The sequence below is a fragment of the Dromiciops gliroides genome, chromosome X, assembly GCF_019393635.1.
Source record: "Dromiciops gliroides isolate mDroGli1 chromosome X, mDroGli1.pri, whole genome shotgun sequence".
NCBI classification, from domain to species: domain Eukaryota; kingdom Metazoa; phylum Chordata; class Mammalia; order Microbiotheria; family Microbiotheriidae; genus Dromiciops; species Dromiciops gliroides.
Window position 1 is genome coordinate 27593862 of NC_057867.1, and position 23412 is coordinate 27617273.

At 44.7% G+C, this 23412-nt stretch overlaps 1 protein-coding gene across 1 annotated transcript in view; it reads right to left on the reverse strand.

Moving 5' to 3' along the window:
- The window catches only part of HEPH (hephaestin), a 76954-nt gene that overhangs the window by 6615 nt on the left and 46927 nt on the right, over positions 1-23412 (reverse strand). Inside the window, exons 16-18 of the mRNA XM_043974124.1 lie at positions 22892-23023; positions 20221-20327; positions 4196-4421 (exon numbers count right to left, since the gene is read on the reverse strand). Of these exons, the coding sequence (XP_043830059.1) occupies positions 4196-4421; positions 20221-20327; positions 22892-23023 (465 nt within the window). The remainder of the gene's footprint in view (positions 1-4195; positions 4422-20220; positions 20328-22891; positions 23024-23412) is intronic.

Below are 23412 nucleotides of genomic sequence, written 5' to 3' on the forward strand. Positions count from 1 at the left end.
TCCAAAACAACTCATTCTTGCTCCCCAAACTTCCGTACAAAAGTTCAGGGAGCCACCATTCCTCTAACACTGATTTTGGAGTCATACTTGGTTCCTTCTCACACCACCCCACATACACACACATATTGCCATCCACTTTGTCTCCCCAACATCTTTGGCATGGGTTACCTTCCTCAACTCCCACAAGCATCACTCAAGGCCAGACCCTGCCCATCCCTGGCCTGGACTACCGCCTCTCTGCCTCAGGCATCTCTCCCCTCCAATCCATCCTCCATGTGGCTAGCAAAGCAATAATTCCAAAGCATGGAGTGGGCCATTCCACTCACCTGCTGAGGACTCTAAGGTTACATACACATTCTCCTCCCTTGGGTATTTTCAGCCCTTCACAACCTGGCTCTAACCATATTGGAATGGCAGGGACTCAGAGGATAAGGGTTCCAATCCTGGCTGTGCTACCTACCGCCTGGTAGAGTCTCTCCCTAAGCTTCAGTTCCTCATTAATAAAAAGAGGGGCTTGGGCTAAGTACCCTCTAAAGCCCCTTACAGCTCTAGTTCAATGAGCCCATGATCCTCCCTCAATTACACATCACTCCCCTCCATGAACTCCATGGGTTGGCCAAACCAGCCTTCTGGTTCCTCACACGAGACATCCCATCTCCTGCCTCCATGCATTTGCCCATGCTGTACCCCATGCCTTCCGTGCACTCCCACCTCAATACCCCCTTTTAGAATCTCTAGCATCTTCCAAAGTTCAGCTCCAATAGCCACTCCTACACAAAACCTTCTCTGGTCCTCAGCTCTTGTATTTCCTTTGTATATGCTGTGTGTACCATACATGTATGTATTGTGTTGCCCAATAGAATTCCTTCAGGGCAGGAATTGTTTCATTTTTCTCTTTGCACCCCTAATGCTGAGTATGAAGCACACAGTAGGCACCAGCTAAGTGCTTGCTGAGTGAGGAACTTCTCCATTATCTATCTTACCCGGCCATGGGAAGTACAGTTATCCCCTCAACATTTCAACTCTCCCCATCACAGCTTTGATATATCACGGATCAGCATAAGAAATTAAATGGGGATTTGGGGGGAATTTTGTGAAAGCTGTAAATGACCCAGTGCCTGTGAGCAAATGCTTAACCCAAATTTTACAAAAAGTTGCTATAAACTCTCCATAAAATAAAAAGAAAAAAGGGAGGGCCAAAACATTTTACATGGGCTTTCCAGGTCATAAGGGCACCGCACCCCTAACCCCTGTGACATGGAAGGGATAACTGGAGATCCATTTTAGCAATGGGGAAAATGAGGATCCAAGAGGGGAAGAGATCTGAGGTGACAGCTAGTCAGTGGCGGACCTGTGATTCAAAGCCAGGTCTTCTCATTCCAAGTCTAATGTTCTTCCCACTATGCTGTGCTGCTTCTTTTCAACACTCCCCCCACTACCTACTGGGGAAAGGTCCAGCTCTCTGCCTGGCAGCCTGCCTTCCCTGGAACCTTCCCAGCAGGAAGCATTCCAGCCAGCACCATGCTTACAAGCTAAGCTCAGGCCTCTTTGCCTGCTTCTCCTCCCTCCTTTCCATCCTCCCCCCCCACCCCCAGCCAATTAGCAGCCAATTAAATACCACTTGTCAGGTACATTAGTGGGGAGATGCTTTTCCTTCCAACCATGTATGAATTAGACCAGACGGGCAACTCTGACATTCTGGGCCTCGAAGAAGTCTTGGTGAGCAGACCCTGATGGCATCTCTCTCATCTGCCCCCTTTACTACACCCCAACTAATGTACTTGCCACCTCTTGCCTCCTAATTGGTTTGAAGTGCTCCCAACTTTCCTCTTGCCACCAAATTGATAGGCCTATTTTTAGTTAACATACGACCAAAGCAAGCGCCCAGCCGAGAGCCTTGATCCACATCCGACCACATCTTGATCCTGCTCAAACGCCTTCCATGGCACCCCGGCGTCTCTAGGATCAAACAAACTCTTGAATGTGGAACTCAACTCTCCATAGCGGGGCTTGCGCCTGCCTCTTCAGTCCCGTCTTACATCATGCCCCTTCACACAAGCTCAGATCCCGCCGAACTAAACTACCAGACATTCCCTGAGCTCCACAGACATGCCATTCCCCACCTCCATCCACTTCTGCACGCTATACCCCATGCTGGAAGGGTATTCCCTCCCTACTTCCCTCTGCCTCAGAATCCTGGAGCCCCCTCAAGGATGAGCTCCCAGTTACCTCCTTCAGAGGTGGCACCTTCCCAGGCCCTGCAGGCCATGGCTGCTCTCCCTCCTCAGTTCTCCCTGGCTCACACTCACCTGCATATTACACACATACCCTTGCCCCCCCTACGAAGGTAAGCTGTCAGAGGGCAGGGGTTGTTTTCCTTTCTATCTTTGGCTCCCCAGTGCCTTGCACTGTTGAATCGAATCAATTTGAATTCAAAATCCTCCAACAGGCTGTCCCCACCCTACTTTCCAGTCTGACATGATTCAATCAGGGGGTCACCCTATACACAGCAGACCAGAAGGCCCCTTGCCTTCTCTGCATGTATTCAGGCCCTGCCCATCCATGGAAATTAGCACAGACCCTTTCATAGAAGAAGCACTCAACTCATGGCTGGTCAGGGGAATGAATGAATGAATAAATGAATGCCTTGACCAACTCAGCCTACTAAGGCAGCAGAACATTGGGCTTAGAGTCAAAGAATATGGGTTCAAATCCCAACTGTCATTCCTTACTATGTGACATCGAATAATTCCTCTGAGACTGAGTTGCCACATCTGTAAATGGGTTCACATATTTGGAACTAGAAAGGCCCTTCAGAAAGCATTCAGTCCAACCCCTTCATTTTACATAGGAGGAAACTGAGCCCCAGAGAAAGACTCTTATACAGGTAAGAAGGGCAGAGTCAGGATTTGAACCTGGGTCCTCAATCTAAATCCAGTGCTTTTTCCTCCCCATTGCATTAATGGGTCTTCAAGGCCTCTTAAACATGTCAGCACTACCTTACCAATCAAACCAACAGGAGCATCGCTTTGGGGAAGGGACATATCAATGGCCTGCCCAATGGATGGCTCCATTCGTCACCCCGTGACTCCCACCCCAACCCCACCCAGACAAAAACTCCTTTCCCTGAGCAAGCTTCTCCCCTGCGGAGAAGGGCATGGTCAGGTCCTTGGTTGAGGGCAGGGAATGCCTTGCTTTTGTATGTGAATTGCCAGTACTTAGCCTAGCCTTGGAACATAGTAGGTATTCACTCATTCACTCACTCACTCACTCACTCATTCATTCATTCATTCATTCACTCAATCACTCACTCATTCATTCATTGATTCAGCCTTACTCTCTCTCTTTTTTTTTTTTTACAGGGCAATGAGGGTTAAGTGACTTGTCCAGGGTCACACAGCTAGTTAAGTGTCAAGGGTCTGAGGCTGGATTTGAACTCAGGTTCTCCTGAATCCAAGGCCAGTGCTTTATCCACTGCGCCACCTAGCTGACCCCAGCCCTTACTCTTGAGGCCCGTCACTCCCATCCCTTGTTGTTTTATCTCATCCCCTTTCTTTTCCAACCAGACTTTAAGGTACGAGGGCAGACTTATCTTTTTTTCACGTACCACACAGCTCCTAGCATCAACCATACAGGACAGTATAGTGAGGCACTATACCATGGGAAGATAACGGGGCTGGGAATAGCAAGACCTGGCTTCTAATCCAAGCTTTGAAGCTTATGAAGCTGTTTGGGCAAGTCACCTGACCTGCATGGGCCTCTGTTTCCACCTCTTTACTAAGAGGGATTTGGCCTAGCTGGCCACCTGAGGAGCCTTTCAGCCCTCCATCTCGGAGCCTACATGTGACCACAGGGAACTTCCTTTCCCTGTCCAGACCTCAGTTTTCTCCTATGTCAAATGGGCGGATTAGATTAGCTGGCCCCCAAAGACCGTTCCAGATCAAACACTATGACTGAGTTCCTTTCCATCACTGTCTTCCTGTGGTTCTCCATAGCATGGGCACAATGGTGCATGGGGCAACTAGGCCTGAGCTGGGCCTCCAAGAGGCCAGCTCTGAAGGGAAGCCAGGCCTCCACACAGCTGAAGCACAGGTTACAGAGACTGGCATGCCTCCTGATGAAGGGCCAGGGCATCCAGAAGGGTCCTCTCCCTGCCAGGCCCCACCCTCTAGTGAACGCACTGATGCCCACAAACCATGCATCTTGTTGCTTTCTAGGAAGGTCTCATCTTGCAGATTGATTTTGTCCGAATCTGGGGGACCGCGGGCTGCCACATTCTCCTCTAGGTACCAAGACTGGTTCTCATCAAAGATCAGGAACAGGAGGGCAAATTCCCGGGCAACATCCCTACGAGCACCGGTGGCCTTGAGTGTCCCCTTCCGGCAGATGACCAGGGGCCCTACCAGGCCACTGTACATATCCTGAAAGAGAAAAGTAAGAGGGCAAGGGGGATTCCTCACCCCTCACTTCTGGGGGAGAACAGGTGACTTATACAAGGGGGTGTCTACAGCATTAAGATAACCACTGATTCTCACAATCCATATGACCTTGGGCAAAGGACAACTCCCTGGGCCTGAGTTTCCATTTCTGTAAAAGAAGAGAGTCAGACTCCAAGGCCTCTAAGAGCCCTACCTGCTTTAGAACTAAGATCCTATGAGTGACTTTGGGAAAGTCACTTCCCCATAAGCCTCAGTTTCCTTTTTTGTAAAATGAGAGGTTTAGACTTCATGGCCTCTAAGAGACCTACATACTTTAAACCAAAGATCTTATGAGTGCCATTGAGCAAGTCAATTCACCCTGGGCCTCAGTTTCCTTTTTCATAAAATGGAAGAGTATGAATCCATGGTAGCTAAGATCTATACCAGATTTGGATCTAAGAAAGTATGAGAGACCTTGGGTAAGTAACATCTCTCTGGGCCTCAGTTACCTTTCCTGCAAAATCAGATGGTCAGACTCCATGGCATTTTGAGCGCTACCTGATTAAAAGCTAAGATTGTATGAATGACCCTGGGCAAGCCACTTCTCCCTGGGCCTCAGTTTCTTTATCTGTAAAATTAGAGTCTGAGAATCTATGGCCTCTAAGATCAGTACAAGTTTTACAGGTAATATCCTATGAGTGACTTTTGGTAATTCACTTCTCCCTGTCCCTCAGTTTCCTTTTTTGTAAAATAAGAGGTTTAGACTCCATTGCCTATAATAGCCCTACATACTTTACACCAAAGATCTTATGAGTAACATTGAGCTAGTCAATTCTCCCTGGGCCTCAGTTTCCTTTTCTGTAAAAAGAGAGGGTCTGAATCCATGTCCTCTAAGATCTCTAGGAGATTTGGAGCTAAGAACCTACTTGTGGCTTTGGGCAAGGCAATTCAAGCTGGGCCTTAGTTTACTTTTCTGTAAAATGGGAGAGTCTGAAACCATAGCCTCTAAGATCTCTACAGCTTCAGAGCAAAGATCTTACTTCTGACCTTGGGTGAGTCAATTCAACCTGGGCCTCAGTTTCCTTTTCTGTAAAATGGGAGAGTGAATCCATGGGCTCTAAGAGCATGACTAACATTAGAGCTAAGGTCTTATGAGTGATTTTGGGCAAGTCAATTCTCCGTGGGACTCAGTTTACTTTTCTGTAAAAAGGGAGAGTCTGAATTCACCCCCTTTTTAGCCCTAACTGCTTTAGAGTTAAAATTGTATGAATGGGGGCGGCTAGGTGGCACAGTGGATAAAGCAACGGCCCTGGATTCAGGAGTACCTGAGTTCAAATCTGGCCTCAGACACTTAACACTTACTAGCTGTGTGACCCTGGGCAAGTCACTTAACCCCAATTGCCTCACTTAAAAAAAAATTGTATGAATGACCTTGGACAAGTCACTTCTCCCTGTGCCTCAGTTTCCTTTTTTGTAAAATAAGAGGTTTAGAGTCCATGGCCTATAATAGCCCTATATACTTTAAACCAAAGATATTACAAGTGCCATTGAGCAAGTCAATTCACCCTGGGCCTCAGTTTCCTTTTCCATATAATGGGAGAGTATGAATCCATGGCATCTAAGATCTATACCAGATTTGGATCTAAGAAAGTATGAGAGAACTTGGGTAAATAACATCTCTCTGGGCCTTAGTTACCTTTCCTGCAAAATCAGATGGTCAGACTCCAAAGCAGTTTGAGCCCTGCCAGATTTAGAGCTAAGATTGTATGAATGACCTTGGGCAAGTCACTTGTCCCTGGGTCTCAGTTGCTTTTTCTGTAAAATGAGAGTGTCAGACACTAAGAACCCTAAGAAGACTACCAGTTTTAGAGGTAAGAACCTATGATTGAATTTTAGCATGTCACATCTCCCTGTGACTCAGTTTCCTATTTTGTAAAATAAGAGGTTTAGACTCCAGGGACTGTGATAGCCCTACATAATTTAAACCAAAGATCTTATGAGTGATATTGAGCAAGTCAATTCTCCCTGGGCCTCAGTTTCCTTTTCTGTAAAATGGGAGAGTATGAATCCACCCCCTTTTTAGCCCTACCTGTTTTAGAACTAAAACTGTATGGGGGCAGCTAGGTGGTGCAGTGGATAGAGCACTGGCCCTGGAGTCAGGAGTACCTGAGTTCAAATCCAGCCTCAGACACTTAACACTTACTAGCTGTGTGACCCTGGGTAAGTCACTTAACCCCAATTGACTCACTAAAAAACAAACAAACAAACAAAAAAACTGTATGAATGACCTTGGGCAAGTCACTTCTCCCTGAGCCTCAGTTTCCTTTTCTATAAAATGAGAGAGTCTGAATCCATGTCCTCTAAATCCCCATCACCTTTAGAGCTAAGATCCTACTTTTGGTCTTTGGCAAGTAACTTCCCCGTGGGCCTCAGTTTACTTTTTTATACAATGGTAGAGTCTGAATCCATGGCCTCTAAAATCCCTACGAGCTTTGGAGCTAAGATCCTATTTTTGGCCTTGGGCAAGGCAATTCAACCTGGGCCTCAGTTTCCTTTCCTGTAAAATGGGAGAGTCAGAATCCATGGGCTCTAAGAGCATGACTAGCTTTAGAGCTAAGGTCTTATGAGTGATTTTATGGAAGTTAATTCTCCTTGGGCCTCAGTTTACTTTTTTATAAAATGGGAGAGTCTGAATCCACAGCCTTTTTAGTCCTACCTGCTTTACAATTAAAATTGTATGAATGGGGACAGCTAGATGGCACAGAGGACAGAGCACCAGCCCTGGAGTCAGGAGTACCTGAGTTCAAATCTGGCCTCAGAAACTTAACACTTACTAGCTGTGTGACCCTGGGCAAGTCACTTAACCCCAACTCCCTCACCAAAAAAAAAATATATTGTATGAATGACCTTGGACAAGTCACTTCTCCCTGGGCCTCAGTTTCCTTTTTTGTTAAATAAGAGGTTTAGTCTCCATGGCTTGTAATAGCCCTACATACTTTACATCAAAGATCTTATGAGGGACATGGAGCTAGTCAATTGTCCCTGGGCCTCAGTTTCCCTTTCTGTAAAATGGGAGGTTGTGAATCCATGTCCTCTAAGAACCCTAGGAGCTTTGGAGCTAAGATCCTATTTGTGGCTTTGGGCAAGGCAATTCAAGCTGGGCCTCAGTTTCCTTTTCTATAAAATGGGAGAGTCTGAATCCATGGTCACTAAGAGCATGACTAGCTTTAGAGCTAAAGACTTATGAGTGATTTTGGGCAAGTCAATACTTCCTGGGACTCAGTTTACTTTTCTGTAAACTGGGAGAGTCTGAATCCATAGACTTTTTAGCTGCACCTCCTTTAGAGGTAAACTTGTATGAATGACCTTGGGCAAGTCACTTCTCCCTCGGCCTCAGTTGCTTTTCCTGTAAAATGAGACTGACAGACTCTAAGGCCTCTAAGAACAATATGAGCTTTAGAGGTAATACCCTATGAGTGACTTTTGGAAAGTCACTTCTCCCTGGGCCTCAGTTTCCTTTTTTGTAAAATACGAGCTTTAGAATACATGAACTCTAAGATTACTACATGCTTTAAGACAAAGATCTTATGAGTGACATTGAGGTAGTGAATTCTCCCTGGGCCTCAGTTTCCTTTTCTGTAAAAGCGGTAAGTCTGAATCCATGGCCTCTAAGATCCCTACCACCTTTAGAGCTAAGATCCTACTTGTGGTCTTGGGAAAGTAACTTCTCTCTGGGCCTCAGTTTACTTTTCTGTAAAATGGGAGAGTCTGAATCCATAGCCTCTAAGGACCATACAGCTTCAGAGCTAAGATCCTACTTCTGACCTTGGGTGGGTCAATTCAACCTGGGCCTCAGTTTCCATGGGCTCAGAGAGCATGACTGCCTTTAGAGCTAAGGACTTATGCGTGATTTTAGGCAGGTTAATTCTACCTGGGCCTCAGTTTACTTTTCTGTAAAATGGGTAAGTCTGAATCCACAGCCTTTTTAGGCCTACTTGCTTTACACTTAAAATTCTATGAATGACTTTGGACAAGTCACTTCTTCCTGTGCCTCAGTTTCCTTTTTTGTTAAATAAGAGGTTTAGTATCCATGGACTCTAATAGCCCTACATACTTTACACCAAAGACCTTTTGTGTGCCATTGATCTAGTCAATTCTCCCTGGGCCTCAGTTTCCTTTTCTGTAAAATGGGTGAGTCTGAATCCATTTCCTCTAAGATCCCTAGGAGCTTTGCCGCTAAGATCCTATTTGTGGCCTTGGGCAAGGCAAATCAACCTGGGCCTCAGTTTCCTTTTCTATAAAATGGGAGAGTCTGAATCCACAGCCTCTAAGGACCATACAGCTTCAGAGCTAAGATCCTACTTCTGACCTTGGGTGGGTCACTTCAACCTGGGCCTCAGTTTCCTTTTGTATAAAATGGGAGAGTCAGAATCCATGGGCTCTAAGAGCATGACTAGCTTTAGAGCTAAGGTCTTATGAGTGATTTTAGGCAAGTTAATTCTACCTGGGCCTCAGTTTACTTTTCTGTAAAATGGGAGAGTCTCAATGTACACCCTTTTTAGCCCTACTTGCTTTACACATAAAATTGTATGAATGATTTTGGACAAGTCACTTCTTCCTGTGCCTCAGTTTCCTTTTCTCTTAAATAAGAGGTTTAGCATCCATGGCCTCTAATAGAACTACATACTTTACACCAAAGATCTTTTGAGTGACATTGAGCTACTCAAATCTCCCAGGGCCTCAGTTTACTTTTCTATAAAATGGGAGAGTCTGAATCCACAGCCTTTTTAGGCCTACTTGCTTTACACTTAAAATTCTATGAATGACCTTGGACAGGTCACTTCTCCCTGGGTCTCAGTTTACTTTTCTGTAAAATGGGAGAGTCTGAATCCATAGCCTCTAAAAACCATACAGCTTCAGAGCTAAGATCCTACTTCTGACCTTGTGTGAGTCAATTCAACCTGGGCCTCAGTTTCCGTTTTTGTAAAATGGGAGTTTCAAAATCCATGGGCTCTAAGAGCATGACTAGCTTTAGAGCTAAGGACTTATGCGTGATTTTAGGCAGGTTAATTCTACCTGGGCCTCAGTTTACTTTTCTGTAAAATGGGAGAGTCTGAAATCATAGCCTCAAAGATCCCTACAGCTTCAGAGCTAAGATACTACTTCTGACCTTGTGTGAGTCAATTCAACCTGGGCCTCAGTTTCCTTTTCTGTAAAATGGGAGAATCTGAATCAACCCCCTTTTTAGCCCTGCCTGCTTTACACTTAAAATTGATAAATGACCTTGGACAAGTCAATTCTCCCTGTCCCTCAGTTTCCTTTTCTGTAAAATGGGAGAGTCTGAATCCACAACCTTTTTAGCCTGACCTGCTTTACACCAAAGATCTTAAGAGTGACACTGAGCTAGTCAATTGTCCCTGGGCCTCAGTTTACTTTTTTGTATAATGGGTGAGTCTGAATCCATGTCCTCTAAGATCTCTAGGAGATTTGGAGCTAAGATTCTATTTTTGGCCTTGGGCAAGGCAATTCAACCTGGGCCTCAGTTTACTTTTCTGTAAAATGGGAGAGTCTGAATCCATAGCCTCTAAGAACCATACAGATTCAGAGCTAAGATCCTACTTCTGATCTTGGGTGAGTCAATTCAAACTGGGCCTCAGTTTCCTTTTCTGTAAAATGGGAGAGTCAGAATCCATGGACTCTAAGAGCATGACTAGCTTCAGAGCTAAGGTCTTATGAGTGATTTTAGGGAAGTTAATTCTCCCTGGGCCTCAGTTTACTTCTCTGTAAAATGGGAAAATCTGAATCAACCCCCTTTTTAGCCCTACCTGCTTTACACTTAAAATTGATAAATGACCTTGGACAAGTCAATTCTCCCTGTCCCTCAGGTTACTTTTCTGTAAAATGGTAGAGTCTGAATCCACAGCCTTTTTAGCCCGACCTGCTTAACACCAAAGATCTTATGAGTGACACTGAGCTAGACAATTATTCCTGGGCCTCAGTTTCCTTTTTTGTTAAATAAGAGGTTTAGTCTCCATGGCCTGTAATAGCCCTACATCGTTTACACGAAAGATCTTTTGAGTGACATTGAGATACTCCAATCTCCCTCGGCCTCAGTTTACTTTTCTGTAAAATAAGTGAGTCTGAATCCATTTCCTCTATGATCACTAGGAGCTTTGGAGCTAAGATCCTATTTGTGGCCTTGGGCAAGAAAATTCAACCTGGGCCTCAGTTTACTTTTCTGTAAAATGGGAGAGTCTGAATCCACAACCGTTTTAGCCTGACCTGCTTTACACCAAAGATCTTATGAGTGACATTGAGCTAGTCAATTTTCCCTGGGCTTCAGTTTACTTTTCTGTAAAGTGGGAGAATCTGAATCAACCCCCTTTTTAGCCCTACCTGCTTTAGACTTAAAATTGTGTGAATGACCTTGGGCAAGTCACTTCTCCCTGGGCCTCAGTTTACTTTTCTGTACAATGGGAGAGTCTGAAGCCACAGCCTTTTTAGCCTGACCAGCTTTACACCAAAGATCTTATGAGTGACACTGAGCAAGTCAATTGTCCCTGGGCCTCAGTTCCTTTTCTGTAAAATGGGTGAGTCTGAATCCATTTCCTCTATGATCTCTAGGAGATTTGGAGCTAAGATCCTATTTTTGGCCTTGGGCAAAGCAAATCAACCTGGGCCTCAGTTTCCTTTTGTGTAAAATGGGATAGTCTGAATCCACAACCTTTTTAGCCTGACCTGCTTTACACCAAAGATCTTATGAGTGACACTGAGCTAGTCAAATTTCCCTGGGCCTCAGTTTACTTTTTTGTATAATGGGTGAGTCTGAATCCATGGTCTCTAAGATCTCTAGGAGCTTTGGAGGTAAGAACCTATTTTTGGCCTTGGGCAAGGCAAATCAACCTGGGCCTCAGTTTACTTTTCTGTAAAATGGGAGAGTCTGAATCCATAGCCTCTAAGAACCATACAGATTCAGAGCTAAGATCCTACTTCTGACCTTGGGTGGGTCACTTCAACCTGGGCCTCAGTTTCCTTTTGTGTAAAATGGGAGAGTCAGAATCCATGGGCTCTAAGAGCATGACAAGCTTTAGAGCTAAGGTCTTATGAGTGATTTTAGGGAAGTTAATTCTCACTGGGCATCAGTTTACTTTTCTGTACAATGGGAGAATCTGAATCAACCCCCTTTTTAGCCCTACCTGCTTTACACTTAAAATTGATAAATGACCTTGGACAAGTCAATTCTCCCTGTCCCTCAGGTTACTTTTCTGTAAAATGGTAGAGTCTGAATCCACAGCCTTTTTAGCCCGACCTGCTTAACACCAAAGATCTTATGAGTGACACTGAGCTAGACAATTATTCCTGGGCCTCAGTTTCCTTTTTTGTTAAATAAGAGGTTTAGTCTCCATGGCCTGTAATAGCCCTACATCGTTTACACGAAAGATCTTTTGAGTGACATTGAGATACTCCAATCTCCCTTGGCCTCAGCTTACTTTTCTATAAAATGGGTGACTGAATCCACAGCCTCTAAGATCCCTACAGCTTCAGAGCTAAGATCCTACTTCTGACCTTGTGTGAGTCAATTCAACCTGGGCCTCAGTTTCCTTTTGTGTAAAATGGGAGAGTCAGAATCCATGGACTCTAAGATCATGACTAGCTTTAGAGCTAAGGTCTTATGAGTGATTTTAGGGAAATTAATTCTCACTGGGCCTCAGTTTACTTTTCTGTAAAATGGGAGAAACTGAATCAACCCCCTTTTTAGCCCTACCTGCTTTACATTTAAAATTGATGAATGACCTTGGACAAGTTACTTCTCCCTGTGCCTCAGTTTACTTTTCTGTAAAATGGGTGAGTCTGAATCCATGTCCTCTCAGATCCCTAGGAGTTTTGCTGCTAAGAGCCTATTTGTGGCCTTGGGCAAGGCAAATCAACCTGGGCCTCAGTTTACTTTTCTGTAAAATGGGAGAGTCTGAATCCAGAGCCTTTTTAGCCACGCTTGCTTTACACTTAAAATTGTATGAATGACCTTGGACAAATCACTTCTCCCTGGGCCTCAGTTTCCTTTTTTGTTATATAATCGGTTTAGTCTCCATGGGCTGTACTAGCCCTACATACTTTACACCAAAGATCTGTTGAATGACACTGAGCTGCTCAAATATCCCTGGGCCTCAGTTTCCTTTTCTGTAAAATGGGAGATTCAGAATCCATGGGCTCTAAGAGCATGACTAGCTTCAGAGCTAAGGTCTTATGACTAATTTTAGGCAAGTTAATTTTCCCTGAGCCTCAATTTACTTTTCTGTAAAATGGGAGAGTCTGAAGACACAGCCTTTTTAACCCTACCTGCTTTACACTTAAAATGGTATGAATGACCTTGGACAAGTCACATCTCCCTGGGCCTCAGTTTCCTTTTTTGTTAAATAAGAGGTTTAGTCTCCATGGCCTCCAATAGCCCTACATACTTTACACCAAAGATCTTTTGAGTGACATTGAGCTATTCAAATCTCCCTGGGCCTCAGTTTACTTTTCTGTAAAATGGGAGAGTCTGAATCCATAGCCTCTAAGAACCATACAGCTTCAGAGCTAAGATCCTACTTCTGACCTTGGGTGGGTCAATTCAACCTGGGCCTCAGTTTCCATGGGCTCTAAGAGCATGACTACCTTTAGAGCTAAGGACTTATGAGTGATTTTAGGCAGGTTAATTCTACCTGGGCCTCAGTTTACTTTTCTGTAAAATGGGTGAGTCTGAATCCATGTCCTCTAAGATCCCTAAGAGTTTTGGAACTAAGATCCTATATGTGGCCTTGGGAAAGGCAATTCAACCTCGGCCTCAGTTTACTTTTCTGTAAAATGTGTGAGTCTGAATACACAACCTTTTTAGCCCTACTTGCTTTACACTTAAAATTGTATGAATGACCTTGGACAAGTAACTTTTCCCTGGGCCTCAGTTTCCTTTTTTGTTAAATAAGAGGTTTAGTCTCCATGGCCTGTAATAGCCCTACATGCTTTACATGAATGATCTTTTGAGTGACATTGAGGTACTCAAATCTCCCTGGGCCTCAGTTTACTTTTCTATAAAATGGGTGACTCTGAATCCATGTCCTCTAAATATATAGGAGCTTTGTAACTAAGATCCTATATGTGGCCGTGGGAAAGGCAATTCAAGCTAGGCCTCAGTTTCCTTTTTTGTAAAATGGGAGAGTCAGAATCCATGGGCTCTAAAAGCATGACTAGCTTTAGAGCTAAGGTCTTATGAGTGATTTTAGGCAAGGTAATTCTACCTGGGCCTCAGTTTACTTTTCTGTAAAATGGGAGAGTCTGAATCCAGAGCCTTTTTAGCACTGCTTGCTTTACACTTAAAATTGTATGAATGACTTTGGACAAGTCACTTCTCCCTGGGCCTCAGTTTCCTTTTTGGTTAAATAAGAGGTTTAGTGTCCATGGCCTGTAATAGTCCTACATAATTTACACCAAAGGTCTTTTGAGTGCCATTGAGCTAGTCAATTCTCCCTGCGCCTCAGTTTCCTTTTCTGTAAAATGGGAGGTTCTGAATCTATGTCCTCTAAGATCCCTAAGAGCTTTGCAGCTAAGATCCTATTTGAGGCCTTGGGCAAGGCAAATCAACCTGGGCCTCAGTTTACTTTTCTGTAAAATGGGAGAATCTGAATCCAGAGCTTCTAAGAACCATACAACTTCAGAGCTAAGACCCTACTTCTGACCTTGGGTGGGTCACTTCAACCTGGGCCTCAGGTTCTTTTTGTGTAAAATGGGAGAGTCAGAATCCATGCGCTCTAGGAGCATGACCAGCTTTAGAGCTAAGGTATTTTGAGTCATTTTAGGCAAGGTAATTCTACCTGGGCCTCAGTTTCCTTTTTTGTTAAATAATCGGTTTAGTCTCCATGGCCTGTAATAGCCCTACATAATTTACACCAAAGATCTTTTGAGTGACATTGAGCTACTCAAATCTCCCTGGGCCTCAGTTTACTTTTCTGTAAAATGGGAGAGTCTGAATCCATGTCCTCTAAGAACTATACAGCTTCAGAGCTAAGATCCTACTTCTGACCTTGGGTGGGTCAATTCAACCTGGGCCTCAGTTTCCTTTTTTGTAAAATGGGAGAGTCAGAATCCATGGGCTCTAAGAGCATGACTAGCTTCAGAGCAAAGGTCTTATGACTGATTTTAGGCAAGTTAATTTTCCCTGGGCCTCAGTTTACTTTTCTGTAAAATGGGAGAGTCTGAAGATACAGCCTTTTTAACCCTACCTGCTTTACACGTAAAATTGCATGAATGACCTTGGACAAGTCACTTCTCCCTGGGCCTCAGTTTCCTTTTCTGTTAAATAAGAGGCTTAGTCTCCATGGCCTCCAATAGCCCTACATACTTTACACCAAAGATCTTTTGAGTGACATTGAGCTACTCAAATCTCCCTGTTTACTTTTCTGTAAAATGGGAGAGTCTGAATCCATAGCCTCTAAGAACCATACAGCTTCAGAGCTAAGAACCTACTTCTGACCTTGGGTGGGTCAATTCAACCTGCGCCTCAGTTTCCATGGGCTCAGAGAGCATGACTACCTTTAGAGCTAAGGACTTATGAGTGATTTTAGGCAGGTTAATTCTACCTGGGCCTCAGTTTACTTTTCTGTAAAAGGGGTGAGTCTGAATCCATGTCCTCTAAATGCCTACGAGCTTTATAACTAAGATCCTATATGTGGCCTTGGGAAAGGCAATTCAACCTCGGCCTCAGTTTACTTTTATGTAAAATGGGAGAGTCTGCATCCAAAGCTTTTTTAGACCTACTTGCTTTATGCTTAAAATTGTATGAATGACCTTGGACAAGTAACTTTTCCCTGGGACTCAGTTTCATTTTTTGTTAAATAAGAGGTTTAGTCTCCATGGACTCTAATAGCCCTACATACTTTACATGAAAATCTTTTGAGTGTCACTGTGCTGCTCAAATCTCATGGGGCCTCAGTTTACTTTTCTGTAAAATGGGAGAGTCTGAATCCATAGCCTCTAAGGACCATACAGCTTCAGAGCTAAGATCCTACTTCTGACCTTGGGTGGGTCAATTCAACCTGGGCCTCAGTTTCCTTTTGTGTAAAATGGGAGAGTCAGAATCCATGGGCTCTAAGAGCATGACTAGCTTTAGAGCTAAGGTCTTATGAGTGATTTTAGGCAAGTTAATTCTACCTGGGCCTCAGTTTACTTTTCTGTAAAATGGGAGAGTCTCAATGTACACCCTTTTTAGCCCTACTTGCTTTACACATAAAATTGTATGAATGATTTTGGACAAGTCACTTCTTCCTGTGCCTCAGTTTCCTTTTCTCTTAAATAAGAGGTTTAGCATCCATGGCCTCTAATAGAACTACATACTTTACACCAAAGATCTTTTGAGTGACATTGAGCTACTCAAATCTCCCTGGGCCTCAGTTTACTTTTCTGTAAAATGGGAGAGTCTGAATACACAACCTTTTGAGCCCTACCTGCTTTACACTTAAAATTCTATGAATGACCTTGGACAGGTCACTTCTCCCTGGGCCTCAGTTTCCTTTTTTGTTAAATAATCGGTTTAGTCTCCATGGCCTGTAATAGCCCTACATAATTTACACCAAAGAGCTTTTGAGTGACATTGACCTAGTCAATTCTCCCTGGGCCTCAGTTTGCTTTTCTGTAAAATAGGAGGGTCTGAATCCATGTCCTCTAAGATCCCTAAGAGCTTTGGGACTAAGATCCTAAATGTGGCCTTGGGAAAGACAATTCAACCTGGGCCTCAGTTTCCTTTTCTGTAAAATGGGAGAGTCTGAATCCATGGGCTCTAAGAGCATGACTAGCTTCAGAGCCAAGATCTTATGAGTGATTTTAGGCAAGTTAATTCTCCCTGGACCTTAGTTTACTTTTTTGTAAAATGGGAGAGTCTAAAGATACAGCCTTTTTAACCCTACCTGCTTTACACTTAAAATGGTATGAATGACCTTGGACAAGTCACTTCTCCCTCGGCCTCAGTTTCCTTTTTTGTTAAATAAGAGGTTTAGTCTCCATGGCCTCCAATAGCCCTACATACTTTACACCAAAGATCTTTTGAGTGACATTGAGCTACTCAAATCTCCCTGGGCCTCAGTTTACTTTTCTGTAAAATGGGTGAGTTTGAATCCATGTCCTCTAAGATCCCTAGGAGCTTTGCCGCTAAGATCCTATTTGTGGCCTTGGGCAAGGCAAAGATCAACCTGGGCCTCAGTTTACTTTTCTGTAAAATGGGAGAGTCTGAATCCACAGCCTCTAAGGACCATACAGCTTCAGAGCTAAGATCCTACTTCTGACCTTGGGTGACGCAATTCAACCTGGGCCTCAGTTTCCTTTTGTGTAAAATGGGAGAGTCAGAATCCATGGGCTCTAAGAGCATGACTAGCTTTAGAGCTAAGGTCTTATGAGTGATTTTAGGCAAATTAATTTTCCCTGGGTCTCAGTTTACTATTCTGTAAAATATGAGAGTCTGAATCCACAGCCTTGCCTCAGTTTATTTTTCTGTAAAATGGGAGAGTATGAATACATAACCTTTTTAGCCCTACTTGCTTTACACTCAAAATTGTATGAATGACCCTGGACAAGTCACTTCTCCCTGTGCCTCAGTTTCTTTTTTTGTTAAATAATTGGTTTAGTCTCCATGGCCTGTAATAGCCCTACATAATTTACACCAAAGATCTTTTGAGTGACATTGAGCTAGTAAATTCTCCCTGGGCCTCAGTTTCCTTTTTTGTAACATAAGAGCTTTAGACTCCATTGCCTGTAATAGCCCTGCATGCTTTAAAGCAAAGATCTCATGAGTGACATTCAGCAAGTCAATTCCCCCTGGGCCTCAGTTTCCTTTTCTGTAAAATGGGAGAGTCTGAATCCATGGGCACTAAGGGCATGACCAGCTTTAGAGCTCAGGACTTATGAGTGATTTGGGGCAAGTCACTTCTCCCTGGGTCTCAGTTTACTTTTCTGTACAATGGGAGAGTCTGAATCCACCCCCTTTTTAGCCCTCCCTGCTTTAGAGTTAAAATTGTATGAATGACCTTGGGCAAGTCACTTCTTCCTGGGTCTCAGTTTACTTTTCTGTAAAATGGCAGAGTCTGAATTCACAGCCTTTTTTAGCCCTACCTGCTTAAACTTAAAATTGTATGAATGACCTTTGACAATTGACTTCTCCCTGGGCCTCAGTTTCCTTTTTTGTTAAATAAGAGGTTTAGTCTCCATGGCCTCCAATAGCCCTACATACTTTACACCAAAGATCTTATGAGTGACATTGAGCTAGTCAATTCTCCCTGAGCCTCAGTTTCCTTTTCTGTAAAATGAGAGGGTCTGAATCCATGTCCTCTAAGATCACTAGGAGCTTTGGAGCTAAGATCCTATTTGTGGCCTTGGGCAAGGCAAGTCAACCTGGGCCTCAGTTTACTTTTCTGTAAAATGGGAAAATCTGAATCTATAGCCTCTAAGATCCCTACAGCTTCAGAGCTAAATTCCTACTTCTGACCTTGGATGGATCAATTCATCCTGGGCCTCAGTTTACTTTTCTGTTAAATGGGAGAATCTGAATCCACAGCCTTTTTAGCCCTACCTGCTTTACACTTAAAATTGTATGAATGACCTTGGTCAAGTCACTTCTCCCTGGGCCTCAGTTTCCTTTTCTGTAATATAGGAGGGTCTGCATCCATGTCCTTTAAGATCCCTAGGAGTTTTGGAGCTAAGATCCTATTTGTGGCCTTGGGCAAGTTAATTCAACCTGCACCTCAGTTTACTTTTCTGTAAAATTGGAGAGTCTGAAACTCTAGCCTCTAAGATCCCTATAGCTTCAGAGCTAAGATCCTACTTCTGACCTTGGGGAAGTCAATTCAACCTTGGCCTCAGTTTACTGTTCTGTAAAATGGGAGGGTCTGAATAAAGGGACTTTTCAGCCCTACCTACTTTAGAGAGAAGTTTGTATGAATGACCTTCGGCATGTCACTTCTCCCTGGGCCTCAGTTGCTTTTTCTGTAAAATGAGTGTGTCAGACTCTATGGCCTCTAAGAGCAGTATCAACTTTAGAGGTAATATCCTATGAGTGTCTTTTGTTATTCGCTTCTCGTTGTGCCTCAGTTTCCTTTTTTGTAAAATAAGAGGTTTAGACTCCATTGCCTGTAATAGCCCTGCAAGCTTTAAAGCAAAGATCTTATGAGTGACATTCAGGAAGTCAGTTCTCCCTGGGCCTCAGTTTCCTTTTCTATAAAATTGGAGAGTCTGAATCCATGGGCAGTAAGAGCATGACTAGCTTTAGAGCTAAGGTCTTATGAGTGATTTTGGGCAAGTCAATTTTCCCTGGGCCTCAGTTTACTTTTCTGTAAAATGGAAGTATTTGAATCCATGGCTTCTAAGATATATGCCATATTTAGATCTAATAAACTCTGAGAGACTTTGGGCCAGTAACATCTCTCTGGGCCTCAGTTACCTTTCCTGCAAAATCAGATGGTTAGTCTCCAAAGCATTTTTAACCCTACCTGATTTAGAGCTAAGGTTGTATGAATGACCTTGGGCAAGTCACTTGTCCCTGGGCCTCAGTTGCTTTTTCTTTAAAATGAGAGTGTCAGACTCTATGGCCCCTAAGAAGACGACCCACTTTAGAGGTAAGATCCTATGATTGACTTTTGGCAATTCACATCTCCCTGTGCCTCAGTTTCCTTTTTTGTAAAATAAGAGCTTTAGACTCCATGGCCTATAATAGCCCTACATACTTTAAACCAAATATCTTAGGAGTGCCATTGATCAAGTGAATTCTCTCTGAGCCTCACTTTCCTTTTCTGTAAAATGGGAGAGTCTGAAACCATGGCCTTTTTAGCCCTATCTGCTTTAGAGTTAAGACTGTATGAATGACCTTGGGCAAGTCACTTCTCCCTGTGCCTCAGTTTACTTTTTTGTTAAATAAGAAGTTTAGACTCCATTGCCTATGTTAGCCCTACATACTTTAAAACAAAGATCTTATGAGTGACATTGAACAAGTCAATTCTCCCAGGGCCTCAGTTTCCTTTTCTGTAAAATGGGAGACTTTAAATCCATGGCCTCTAAGATCTATACCATATTTAGATCTAAGAATCTATGAGAGACTTTGGGCAAATAACATCTCTCTGGACTTTGGTTACCTTTCCTGCAAAATCAGATGGTAGGCTCCAAAGCATTTTGAGCCCTACCTGATTCAGAGCTAAGATTGTATGAATTACCTTGGGTAAGTCACTAGTCTCTGGGCCTCAGTTTCCTTTTTTTAAAAAATAAGAGTTTTGGACTCCATGGCCTCTTAGAGCTCTACCTACTTTAAAGCAAAGATCTTATGAATGACGTTGAGCATGTCAATTCTTCCTGGGCCTCACTTTCCTTTTCTGTAAGGGAGAGGGTCAGACTTCCCGCCCCTGAGATCTCCTAGGATCCTATTTGCTCATCAACACCTTGCCCGTTAACGTCTCCCTCTTTATGTGAGTGGGTTAACTTCGGAATGTGCTGTCAGATGTAGGCCTAGATTCTTTTCCCCCAGTCAAGTGAATGGGCTGTCCTACCTCTTGGTACTCTGTTTCCCAGTCCCTTTCTGCCAGGCTCTAGTCCAAGGGGTCCCTGACTCCCCCACTTATTGAAGACTGAGGCCAGGAACTTGCCCAAGTCAGAGGCCAAGCTCTGAAGAGAAGCTGAGCCTCCTGCTTTCCAGCCTCCTGGTAGCCAAAGGCATTTGAGCAGCATGAGGCTGGTTCCCGAAGCCCATGATCAGAGGGCCCCACGTCCCCTTCCCCATCCCTGTCCCCATCCTCACCTTGATGGGATCCACGCCAGAATAATAGATCCAAGGGATGCAGGCTGAGTCGTTAGGTCCAGGTCCAGCTCGTGCAGGGATGTTCCACTGGTACGTGACCACCTCACCTGGAGAGAGGCAGAGCTCGCCAGCCAGTCCTGCCAAGGCTAGACCTCTCTAGGCCCAAGCAAGGACTCTGCCCAAACGCTCTTCAACAACCCAGGCTGGCTGCCTCCTTGGCCTTTCTTCTGGGAGGCCCTTATGGCCACTCTCTCTCCCTCTCTCCAAATCCTACCTGTCTTTCAAGGCCCACTGCCACCAGGAAGCCTGCCCTGATTGCTCCAGCCCATGGTTATCCCTCCTCTCACTCAACGGCTTCCTAACAGGGCTTATTCATTTTGTAAATATCTACTATGCTGTCAACATATATAAAAGGACGGACTTAAATAGAGCTCTTAACATGCCAAGGCCCTACAATTTCCCAGATGTTAGAACTCCCAGTGTAGTAAGTCCCTCCACAGGATACAGAATGTACCTCTAAGCCTCAGAGATTTTCTCAATGCTTAAAAGGAAACTTAAGTAACTTGCTCAGATGTCACAGAAGGCAGAAGGGGTTTAGGTAGGATTCAAACTCAAGTCTTCCTTTCTTTCCCAGTTTGCAATGATCCTGGTGCCCTGTGTCTTGCACATAATATGTATTTAGTAAGTGCTTGTTGAGGTGGGCTACCAGGGAGAGACCATCGGTTCCTCAATCCAGAAGCATCGATAGGCTAATCATTAGGATCTAAGGGTAAGGAAACACAGCCCCTGTCCTCAAGACACTTATATTTTAATGGTGAAGACAACATGTATATATAGACATACGTATTTAAGGATTATCATGTGTGTATGTACGTATGAGAGAGACAGACAGAAACAGAGACACGGAGAGAGAGAGAGCCAGAGAGATAGAGATAGAGACAGAGACAGACAGAGAGACAGAGAGAGAGAGGGGGACAGAGAAGAAGACAGGGAGACAGAGAGAGACAGATATAGACAGACACAGAAAGAGGAAGAGAGAGAGGGAGAGACAGAGACAGAGAGAGGGAAACAGAGAGACAGAGAGATAGAAAGAGACACAGAGAGAGACACTGAGAGAGAGGGAGACAGAGGGACAGAGTCAGAGAGAGCCAGAGACAGAGATACAGAGAGGGAGGCAGAGAAGAAGACAGGGAGACAGAGAGAGAGGCGGGGGGAGGGAGAGAGAGGGACAGAGCCAGAGAGAGCCAGAGAGCCAGAGACACAGAGAGAGACAGACAGAGAGAGAGGGAAACAGAGAGAGACAAAGAGACACAGAGAGAGAAGGAGACAGAGGGACAGAGCCAGAGACAGAGAGACACACACACAGAGGGAGACAGAGGGAGGAAGGGAGAGAGGGAAAGAGAGACAGAGAGACAGAGAGAGGGAAACAGAGAAAGGGAAACAGAGAGACAAAGAGATAAAGATACATAGAGAGAGAGGGAGACAGAGGGACAGAGCCAGAGAGAGACAGAGAGCCAGAGAGAGGATGGAAGGAAATCTACAAGAGGAAAGCACTAGTAGCTGGTGACAACAGGGAAGACCTCTTGTAGAAGATGGTATTTAAGCTGAGTCTTGAAGGAACTTAAGGATTTCGATAAGCAGAGGTAAGGAGGGAGTACAATGCAGATGTGTACAAAGACACCGACAGGGGCTGGTGCACCAAGTGTAAGGCTCTGCAGACATGCCAGAGTGGCTGGATCATGCAGAGTACGCAAGGCATAAAAAGGTTGGGGATCTCGGAAGGGGCCAGGCTATGAAGGGCTGGGAATGCCAAAGAGAGGGCTTCCTACGGGATCCTTGAGGAAGTTGCCTGGGCAGGGGGTATGCCTATTTCACTTGGTCACACTTCCTGGCCCATTGGGATCTCGGAGTTGGCCGGGCCACCTGGTGGCACGGGGCCCAATGCAGACCTTAACAGAAGACCCTCCTCCCATGTACCTGCAGAATAATTGTTTTCCACTTGAAAACTTCCCAGGATAGGCAATGTCCAACCTCCCGAGGCAGCCCACCATACTTGAGATAGTTCCAATTACCAGGGAGTTCTGTCTGAAGCCCTCAACGCCTAAGTCATTTGCTGTTTACCTTCCTCCTCTCTGAATCCAAGCGGGGAAAATCAAATCCCTTTTCTCCCACAGGATTCCACAAGGGAACGCGTCTTCCCGGTCTCAGACTCTAAGTACCTTAGCAATCTCATCTTTCTGACAGAACTAGGAATGTTTATCCTAGCGACTAGTAATTGGATTACAGATATGATATTCAAAGCCAGAAGGGCCATCTGAGGACATCAAATCCACCCCCCCACATTTTCCAGAGGAGGAATCGAGACCCAGCGAGGGTATGTAACTTGTTAGGATTTGAACACGGGTCCCTCAACCCTGCCCACTCTGCTTCTTCCCCAGGCCAAGATGGCTATCTAAGGGCTGAGATTTAAGCCCAGTGGCCAAGTAAACAAATGGTACTTGGAAGTTAAGCTCTGCAGTCCATCATGGGCATGAATCCTCAAATTCTAAGGCCCAGTCCTGGCCAGTACCTGGTCTCTGAGAGTTTGGTAAGGGGCCAAAAAAAGCCAGGAACCCAGAGCAAGGGCGCCACCCATGTAGACCCCACCCCTACCCAGAATAGCCCCGCTTACCCGGCTCAGCAGGCTTCCCTGAGCCTGGCCCCTGCTCCACTACCCCATGGGCACGAACTGAGTAGGGGCGGCTGGCATTGTTCTTGAACACTACAGTGAGGATGTCACCAATCTCTCCCCTGAGCAACGGGCCTGGGGAGGGAGAGAAGAGGACAGGGCTATATTTCTGGATCAGAAAGGAATATGGAGGATCAAGGGGCAGCCTGGTGATATCCCTGCAACGCGCACAGGCTTCTACAGCCATCAGGCCTTCTGAAAAGGGTGCAGGGAGGGAATATCCTATCCTCTGACTCTAAATCTGAGGGCAGAAAGGCTCTAAGGTAGGGGCAGCAAACCGGGGCCTGGCCCATAGGCCAAATCCTTCTGTCCAGAGAGCTCGAGGTGGTTTTTATGTTTTCAAATACGATAAAACTTTATTTAAAAGTATAAAAACCAGGGGCGGCTAGGTGGCGCAGTGGATAGAGCACCGGCCCTGGAGTAAGGAGTACCTGAGTTCAAATCCGACCTCAGACACTGAACAC